At 43.0% G+C, this 10674-nt stretch overlaps 1 protein-coding gene across 1 annotated transcript in view; it reads right to left on the bottom strand.

The window, feature by feature from the left end:
* The window catches only part of caln2 (calneuron 2), a 30136-nt gene extending 20422 nt beyond the window's left edge, over positions 1-9714 (bottom strand). Inside the window, exons 1-2 of the mRNA XM_067608313.1 lie at positions 8734-9714; positions 2290-2414 (exon numbers count right to left, since the gene is read on the bottom strand). Of these exons, the coding sequence (XP_067464414.1) occupies positions 2290-2407 (118 nt within the window). The 5' untranslated portion in view covers positions 2408-2414; positions 8734-9714. The remainder of the gene's footprint in view (positions 1-2289; positions 2415-8733) is intronic.
* Positions 9715-10674: the final 960 nt, after the last annotated feature.

The raw sequence follows: 10674 nt of genomic DNA on the forward strand, positions 1-10674 counted from the left end.
GCCTGCCTGCCTGTGCGTGGCTGTGTATTACGAAGTCAACCCCCCAGGACTGTACATGTTCTCACTGTGATTGATGAAATGCTTCAAAACCAGAGAAAAGGACAGCGGCGATCCAACACAGGGGTGATTAACTAGCCTTCTATCGGCGCTAACAGATGATCCTAGAAGAACCTTCGGCATCTCTCTGAAGTGGGATTAGGAGTTTTCAAATGCTGGCAGCAAATACCACGGATATTTTGTCCACATCAAACAATCCCATTGGTTTCTGTGGCTCTGTGGCTGACAGGGCCTAGATAATGCCTCATCATAATGTATGGTGTCTTACAGTCCAAATTCAATTTATATAATAGCCCTACATAGGTCCAAACTACTTTACCCTTCTCGCTGCCCTTGACAAACAAAACACAGAAGCCAAACAGGCTGATGATTATAATGAGACGGTGCAGTCGCTGTACCAGCTCCGCTTTCCTAAAGCAACTGTTTCAGTGAACTGGGTTGAGTCGAGTTGCGCATGAGGGACACTGGATTAAAAGATTTATGCTACAAAGTACTTCATACCAAAGCTCATTCGAGCAAACTAGAATGGGCCATATGTATAAACACAAACAAATGGTCTCAGTCAGAAACACACTTTTACAGTCTCGGTTTTAACTCAGTGACCAGATTAGCTGTTTATTCCTCACCGAAGCAACCCATGTCAGAAATATATGCAATTATTTAACTGTAAAAGTCTTTGTTTTGTATGGACGGTCAATTAGCACATATGAGGTTATGTCATAGGATAGCCTCAGACAGGACCCAACATACAGTATGCATTAGGCTGCAGTCTGTCCCAAAAACAGGCGCTAACTGGGCTTGAAAATAGCTACAAACAGACAGCTTGAAAATAAAACTTCTCTGTGTCAATTTATGAGAACTTAAAGGAAAACTGGGGTTTATTGGAACTCATTGGAACAGAAGCAAATGCTGAGATCGGGGAAATATACTGTAAATATGTCCAATGGGGCAACAAACAGGAGTGGTGAGATGATAATACAGGAAAAGATGCTGGCAATTTTGCTAAATAAACTACCACTTTATTTGAAGGTAAAACTGGAAGCAAGCACCCTCATAATGAAGCTAATAATCCCTTGTGGCACAGGGAAAACATGAGTGCACACAACAATAACAAGAATGATAAGTCAAAGTCAAACAAGGAAGTCAATCTGTAAACTGTGATGGATGTTTACAACTGATATCAGCTTAAAATTTTACCATTCACCTTTGTTTTCTCTTAAAAATAAATTTGACTAACTTAGGGTTTGTTTACAATCTGTGTGACTCTCTGAACACTGCTTACTGCCCCAGATTTTAACTGATGTTGCCACGTTCCAAGATCTTAGCACTTGATTCAGTGAGTATGATGTCATATCCAAAAGTGCCAATGGCCAGATCTACAAAAGTAAAACCCAAGTTGAAATAAACCTTTGTCTTCCTTTAATGATAAGGGTGTTGTATCAGAAAGAACTCACATGGGTTATTTTTGAATCTATCACATTTAGAAGACTTGGTAAAAGGACTTCATAATCTGGAAATCACAAAAAATTACATTAAAAAATCCAACTGTAGTTTAACCAAAAACCTTTCAGGCCATGTAAGATAAACGTAAAATAACATACTTGTGTTTAACAAAGGCTACATTAACTATAGTGATGTTTTAGTTTTATTGTAGTTTAAATTGTCAATGAAACAGGCCTTTGTGAGCACCGGTGCCATCAATTCTCATCAAGAAAATGAAAATTTGAATGAGGATCCCAATATCAGTAGATCCTAATTCTAGTCTAGTCATATCCATACATATATACATATACATATATAGAGAAACGCAGTGTGTATGTATATATATATATACATACATATATACATATACATATATATGTGTGTGTGTGTGTGTGTGTGTGTGTGTGTGTGTGTGTGTGTATATATATATATATATATATATATATATATATATATATATATATATATATATATATATATATATATATATATATATATATATACATATACATATACACTGCATTTCTCTCAGACACTGCTTCATTTTGAGTCCTGTGACTGATTTTATTTCCTAAGCACCATAATTCGAAACCAATGCATCAAGTCAAGCGCTGACAAAATGGCTAAATGGAAAAACTTTTCCCTGGGAGAATTGAAGCGTTGTAACTGCATTGTTCCAGTAGTGAAACATTAATTGCTAGTACCTCACACTCTACTCCACATCCCTGCTCTCTCAGTCAGCACACTCACCTCCCAGCTCCTCTGTGGAGATACTGGTAAGCTGGAAGGCTTCACTGCCCTCCGTCAGGGAGCTGCTCAGGTAGTTGTCTGGATAGAGCAGGCCCGCTCGTACATGGTGGAATGGCATCTTCTCCCTGCAGAGCACACACACACACACACAGAGTCTAAATAAACATGTGCATGTGTGTATGTGAAAATGAGAAAGCTAGAGGTGTCTCAGTGCGTGCATGTGTATTGAAACTCTGGCAGGAGCCCTTTTTAGAAACACAAGCTCTAGTGCAGGGAACATTGTTCCTTCCACTCTGCTAATGCTTGTTTCTGGGAGAAACTGCTGTCTCCTTGTGGCAGAATCACTGTGACAAATTATGTAATCACATTATAATTCAATGGAACCAAAAAAATACATTCCACTCTTATTGTTCTGATAAATACCATCAGAGTACAATCAGGAACATGGTAGTATCAAACAATCATTCTCTTTCTCTCTTTCCCCTGCTCTCTCTTTGTTTGGTCTCCTTGGTCCACAGAGGAAAAGCACTAAAGTCTTGTCACTCGCTATCGCTCCTTCTAACCCCCCCCCCTGTCAGATCTACTGACTTTCTGTCCCACCAGACAATCCCCAGTGCCACCAAACACCTCACCAAGAGACCTCAGGGCTTGACAGGTCATCAATCAGCGCCGGTCCTTGCTGTCGTATGATCAGAGCGATTTACTACTTTGATTCATGAGAGACACTCTTCCGAGGGTTTTCCCGCTGTAATATTTTGACACTTTGGCAATATGCTTCATGTAATATTCCTGCCAATAGTAAGTGTTGAACTGAATGAACTGTGTCAAGGTTATGAAGAGAAAAAAGAAAGATAGAAAGGGAGGAAGAGATAGCGATCCCGAGAGTGTGTTTCGTGAGCGGGCCGCTGCTGACAGGAGAGATAAAGATAAGCAGGGATGTCTTTGTCACAGGAAACATGGTCAAAGTATAAACAACCACTCTCCTCTCCTCTCCTCTCCTCTCCTCTCCCCTCCTCTCCTCTCCTCTCCTCTCCTCTCCTCTTTGTTATTTGAGGCTTAAATCCATTGTGGAGCTTGGAATCAAAGCCAAGGAAGGAAAAAAGACACTGATTGAGTGCAGAAACAAAGATAGCGTAAAAGGTTACACGTGGGATAGGTGCAAGTCTGCTCTGGTGATCTGTAGAGGACACCAGGTGTGAAGATGGCTGTGTGTACGTGTGCATGAGACAGAGATAGACAGCAAACACTGTGTGTGCAGAGAGGTGCGTGTGTGTACGTGTGCTCATAGTTTGAGAGCTCTGAGGAAATGTATTCTTCGGTCCATCTGCTCCTGGTTCTACTCTTGTCCCACCTGCGCATTAAAGGTACTCAGGTCACCACGGCAACATGTATCTGTTCTGCAGACATGAGTTTCAGCCAACAAGGATACAAACTATGACGTCTCTCTCTCTCTGCTTTCTGCTTGTGAGGTTGGTTTGGCTTCCTGGCTCAGGAGCCGATGGGAAGTGTTGGAGAGGGTGTCAAGAAACTACCTGCACCTGGGTAGTTTAGACCTCAGGCTTCCTTGTCAACATCTTTGTCTTCTCTTCCTCCCAGGCCTCCACCAGCCAGATTAGGGTTTAAGATTTAGGGTCAGGGTTTTGTGTTTTGTTTGTACACATCATACACATTTCACTCATCCACACACTGTATTCATTACTGACCTAGCTGACTACCATTATTATATTTTATCTTAAGTTGACAATAAATGTCATTTAAGGCTTAACTCATGTGTGATTCTCTTTTTTGTCGCTGACTCTGAGCCAATTCGTGACAAATGAGGGCTCGTCCAAACTTTTTAGTAAGGTTAAAGCCTAACCTGAGTGTGACAAATGAGGGATTTTTCTTTGGTAAACTTAATCCTTTGTAAATTTGAGTCAAATTGGCTTTTTGTAGGATTATTTGTTGGCCTGTCTTGTTTAAAACTTTGGGTATGTTGTGGTATCTACATGGCATTTTTGTAGGCCTTAGTAGCATGCCTTTTGTTGTAAGTGTGGAGTCGTTTCACACATGACATTGTATATTATATTCTTCCCTGAATTCAGGTTTTGGGAGTAGAGGAGTAGCACTTGTCCCCTGTTTTGGTTTAATTTACTTTGGCTGTTTTGGTTGAGATACTCTAAATCAGGTAAGTGTTGGGCCATTTGAATTACAATGTTTTGGTTGGGGTAGCCATTTCTGTTGACCCATTAATGCCCTGTTAGGTTTGGATGGCGTTTTCCAAATAGGGTATTGGTCATGTAAACATTTAGTGTGGCTGCAAACATCGGTAGAGCAGTTGTCTCGGGAGCACGTCCCTAGATGCAGAGGGGTCGCTGGTTTTCCAATTGCTTTTCTGCCCCAGCAGTTTGCAGTGCATAAGAACCCCCCCACAAGTAGTAGCACAAAGACTAGGGTTGAGTTAAGTTAAATAGTTTTTGTGGCAGACAGACAGTGTAGCGGAGAGTCTAGATTTGATGGTGACTTATGGTGCCAGCACTGGTCTTTAAAGTGATTTGGGGGAGTTTGCATTTGCTGCCCATAGGGGACACTCACACGCCAGGGTCTCATTCTTGGATTAGTGTCTAATTATTGTCTGCCATTGCCAGCAAAGTACAGAATAAACTCTCTTAATTGTAATATTTGTATCCAATGTATCATTTAATATCAATGACATCTTACCACATACATTTTAAGATTTAAACAGATTTGAAATTTAATTAAATGAATAAATACAACCATCATTGAGAAGGTTGGCAGTGTCCCCACTGCATTTTACCTTGAATAGCTTCAGGTTTGTTTAACAACACAGAATGACAGTATAGTCATTTTTCTTCAGTTTTTCTCAATCGAAGATGAAATGATTGAAATGTTGACTGAAAAATTGTCATGTCAGACATACATATCCCAAAATGAAGGGCAAAAACACTTGCTGGAAGAAACAAAGACATCTTTTGTCACAGGAGGTAACATGGTTTATAAAAAATGTTTAATTACCAATATCAACGATTGAGAGAGAGGGAAGTGAGAAACTGTCTCAACCTTGATCTCTTTTTTTTAAAAGATAACTACATCCTGGCATCACATTTCACCTGACAACATTTATTTTTAATGATGAACGATTAGGCTTTCAGGTGTGCATGTACATGTGCATATACTTAAGTTACTTGTGATACTGGCTTCTAAGTTCATGTGTTATGATATATGTGCAGATACTGTGGATATTTAAGCATGTATATCTTTTTGCATTTATGCATTTACAGCATGATGCATGCAGTTTCTCGATATGTACTATTGATTTGTTGTGCATTTATTTATTAGTGAATGTGTTCAAGTGAGTAAATAAATAAGAATTCATGCATGCACATTTGCATACACATAAAAGGTTTATTTTTGGGTGCATTTCCACAGAAGCTGTAAATGAACAACTCCATTGCATATTTAGATTTCTGCGGGTACATCAGTGCATGCATGTCTGTGTATGTATTACTGTAAGACAAGTTTGTGTGTGTGTACCTGTTGGGAAGATGCATGCAAATGAGGTGTACCATAATTATTTTCTCCTCTTTGGGTGGGGTTGATGAGATTGTTGTGGAGGTGGGGGCAGTGAGCAGAGGAGAATGATTTATGATGCATACAGTTTGATCTGTATTGATCAGCTGTGCATTTACAAGTGAATATATTCACGGGGAAAAGAAATAGGGAAGATGAACAACAACAATGATGAACATTTAATGACTGTTAATAAACTACAGCAGCAGGCTGAGATCCTTAAATTCTTCAACTCCCCAAATTAAACAGGACCCAGCAATTATTTAATCAGTAGACAAATTAATAAGACATATGATATGAAATTAATATGAGAATGTATTTTAATAGTCCATCTGCTCTCAATTGTTCCGCTGGCAAAAACACCCACTCACTCATGGCAAAACCAGCAGACAGGCATACACATACATCAAACTCTTTCCTCTCTCTCGCTATCACTCACTTCCTATTTTCCTTCCATATATTTTTGGATTGTGATTTTTCTTCTTGTGAAAACACAGACTGTTGTCACAGAGACGGACATGAGAGCTGACAAGGACAAGCTTTGCTGAAAACCTCCATCTGATAAGCCTCATTGACTGGCTCAGTGCAGGAAGAGGAGTGGCAAAAAGACAAAAACACAGACAGGCAGACAGGTGAGATGGGGGGTGGGATGAAAGGAGCAAATGAAAGTGGGCTGAATGGCAGTGTTTGAACTGTGGGGTCATCTGCACTCTAGGGAGCCCGAGTTTCAAGTCTGAAGTGAAGTGATCAGAACGGATTTGAGCCTGAACGAAAGAAGAGGATGAGATGAGGGGAAAGAGGGAGCGAAAGAGATTTAGCCAAAAGCTGGGAAAGGGGAGAAAGGAGAATCATGTTTTTTTCCTCACCTCCCGCGGTCCCCATGGAGAGAAATGCATTAGCAGAATGGCAGGAAAGAGCTGAGGGGTCACAACAGTGTTTTTTTCTCCAACAGCACACGCATAACTTTGCCATCACAAGCCAGACTAGACAACAGTATTAACAGAATCAAGCCTTATCCGCCAAATCAAAGAAAACAGGTTGTTACTACTCTCGCAGCCGCCAATTTACCATCAAAACATGTACAACTGTGTGATTTAACGCCATCCAAGGATTCTCTGATGTGTCTGAGATCTGTTAGATGGCCAGGTGGACTTCAAAATACGTCAACAAATTATTCTCTTTTTACTTCAAGCCACTAAAGCGTCAGTTAGCTCTCCATGTCTTCTCTTGTTTTGGAGATAAGGCCCATGCCGCCTGCCAAAAATAATGAGGGACCACAGTTAATCAGCTGAAGCAGCAGTGCTGGATAAAGGTAAATTGCAACTCTGCGATTTGTCATCTCTTAGTTGCTGTAAACCACAAAGCCAAACAGAATAGACAGGAGACAATTTTTACGCATCAAAGAAGGACATGTGTCACCTCAACAGGCAACCAACAATGAAATGGCTTTTTATTAGATTTATAGCTAAACCAATAATGGAAATGAATAATGGAAATGAAATAACTTGCTGTGTTCGCTTTCCTGTCTCTGCTCAATGTCACATTGTCAGTGTCCTACTGAAGTCACCTTGGGCAAAGATAGGCAGCCACCACACAGCTGTGATCTCTGCTGTCTCTTTCTTACCCATCAAGGCTGCACTCTAAAAACATTTCCTCAACAGAGGCGCTGGATGGGCTGTGCATCTTGTCCCCTACAGCCACCTCTGCCGGAGGTCAACCTGGGTCATCCAACACGCTCTATCCGGCCCCACCATCAGCTCCAATTGTAATAGCTCTGGTGGTTCACCATCAGCCCCTGCAGAGCAGACGTGGACGTGTGCGTCCTCGATCTTCTGTCAGGTGGTCTGAAACGACGCTTGTTGGATGTTAAAAGAGTCCCAGCCGACGGGAAAAGAGTTGGACACCCGTAATGGTCTGCAACGCTGAGCGCATCTGCAGCGGAGGGAGCGCAGCTGGACTCACACCGCCTGCTGCTCCGAGCTGCTGCTACATGTCACCCTCATTGCACCGAGAATGGGGTGTCCGAGGATTTTAAAAAAAAAAAAAAAAAAAAAAAAAAAAAAACAGATACTCATGCGCGCTACTCCCCAAAAATGCTCGCACCCACCTTCCATCACGTCTATAACACCCTCTATCCGTCACCATCCACAGGCGGGTCTCCCCCGGGATATCAGATGATGAATGTGAGTGAAGCAGGTGACAGATTTGGCCATCACGCTTTATGGCCGTGGAGTTTTAGAGCATCTGGCAATGAGAATGAATACAATTGGGCTTTAGACTGCAGCCAGTCCCCATTTATCAGAACCAATATGTGAGCTGCTACAGGCTGAGTGAACAGAAGAGCGGTTGATAAAGCCACAAAGCATGATGTGTGATGGAGTGCTTTACATCCTGCTGCGTATTGAGACAATTATACTGTAATTACACTTATGGCGTGTGTGTGATGGACCTATAATCACCTAATCACACCGATCAAGCCCACACAGCGCGCACTGACGCGCGCGTCGCACACAAGCAGCTGGAAAGAGATTTTCAGGAGCAGTTGAAATAGTCGGATACTAAATACAAATAGGCAAAGACATCATTGTGCTGTCAGGTTGTCAGCCATTAAAACAGCACAGCTCATCTTGACTGTCAACACATAGCCTACTGTACATGTAGGTCTGTTTTTTTTTTTCTTTTTTGCTTTACACGCGCGCACACGCTCACGCACAACAAGCACGCCTCCCCATATTTACAACAGGTGCAGTCGCCTGCGCGGCTCTGCGGCCATCAGCGGGACCGACGCATGGGCGGTCGGTCGTGGTAATCACCTTTATCACCTTTAACACAGAGGTGTCACACTAATTAGCAGTCGGGGTATAGCCTACCTACCTGTGAAACGACTGGTCCCCCGGTGTGAGATTCACCCCGCTCGGCTAAAACACCGTTGGCGGAGATGCTGAGGGTGTTTTTGTGAATTGCCAAGATGTGTTTAGCCTGTTTGCATCCGTCCTGTGCTCTTGAGGAGTCCGTCCGACAGCCAAAGATGGACTCATTCAGTCTGTGTGTTAGATCTGCCCTGGGGATTCACCAGTGTGTCATGTGCTCCACACTTTTTGGATAGTTATTAAAAAATATCAACTGGTTAGGTGAGGAGGAGGAGGATGATGATGGTGGTAGTGGTGGTGGTGGAGGAGGAGGAGAAAGATTTTGTCCGTTTCAGCTGAAGCCCAGACCCACATGAATGGCCTCCCATTCGTCTTCTACATCTCACTTCTCATCGCCATATCTTGAGAATTTGGGGTGTTGTTGGGATGAAGCAGTTGGTAGGTAGAGTGCCAAATCTTCGTCCTATCAGCTCGCCCAGACGGACGCCACCCAGCCGCCCACGGGTCTGGAAACCGGTGGTGCTGCTGTTTGCCGGTCGCCTCTTGTAAAATGATAAATCTTGATCTAAATTCAATCTACTTTGTCGAATCAATACCGCGGAGCAGAGAGGGTGATGCCCGGTTAAAGCTTTGAGCGCAGATCGGTCAAACAGCGGAGGGATGGGAAGGGATCTCCCGACGCTCCCGGTGCATTTATCTCGGCTACTCCCGGTGACACAGTTAACCCATTTATCGGTCCAGTCCGGTAAGGGAGGGGCCACATGGGGGCCACGGCAGCAGAGGTGCGACTGTGTGTATAGGTGAGCGGGAAATATGCGACGCTGTGGTGCTCAGTCGGAGCTACACTCCACGCAGGTGTGTGTGTTTGTGTCTGTCTGTGTGTGTGTGTGTGTGTGTGTGTGTGTGTGTGTGTGTGTGTGTGTGTGTGTGTGTGTGTGTGTGTGTGTGTGTGTGTGAGAGAGAGAGAGAGAGAGAGAGAGAGAGGCAGGAAAGGCGTGAGGTCCGAGCAATTAAGGTTTCATTGGATCAGCGCAGCAACAACCTCTCCCTTGGGAAAGTGTGTCTTTTCATTTAGCCATTCTTCACAGCTTTAAGAGTCATTGATGACCAATTATGGTGTTTAGGAAATGACATCAGCCGCAGCACTTAAATGATGCAGTGTGTCTAATCCAAAGCGCCCCCCCCCACCCACCCACCCACCACCCAACCTAAATTTTTATCTTTCTTCTTCTTCGTGGGATCAAGATTCAAGGCGGCATCCTCCACCCAAACCTCTTTTCTGCATTATAACTCCTCTCCTCTCCTGTTATCTCCTCATCAGGCTGTCTGTGTTTTTCACTCTTCGCCTCTGATTAGAAAACCCAACTGTCACATTTAGGCTGCATCTCCTATACTAATTATATAACATGTGAGGCTTCTTCCCCCCCTGCCATCTGCAGCTCAACTGCAGTCTTATCGTTGAGGTTGAAAACTGTGTCTCCCGTGCGGCTGCGCTGTTATAATTAAAAGTGGTTACAGCAACTTATTTAACCACTCAATCTATTCCCCTCCCGTTGATTGTGAAGGGTTAATACATTATGTGTGTGCCTCGGGGGTTTTAACAGTGTGATGGGTCAATAGACTGCTGTTTCTCGCTGGGAGTGGAGGCATCAGTGAAAAGTAAAGACAACACAAGTGAGTCATGCACGTTTCACCCTGGTGCTCTATGGCAGCACTGTAGGCATATCTAATGAGGCAAACAAAGGGTTTGAACAGATTTTCTCCTGGTTCATGGGGAAATCAGACCAATCTGAAATTCAAAATCATTAAATTGACACTTTAATCCTCATAGAAATCAAGACAAAGAGGAGGATGTCTGAACACGTGCAAGTGTCTGTGGTGCTGTTTGTTTTGGAGCTGTCCGTGGTGCTGAAGTGCCAGCTACAGCAGGACAAGTGAAGGTGAA

This window comes from Thunnus thynnus, chromosome 13 (assembly GCF_963924715.1).
Source record: "Thunnus thynnus chromosome 13, fThuThy2.1, whole genome shotgun sequence".
NCBI lineage: Eukaryota > Metazoa > Chordata > Actinopteri > Scombriformes > Scombridae > Thunnus > Thunnus thynnus.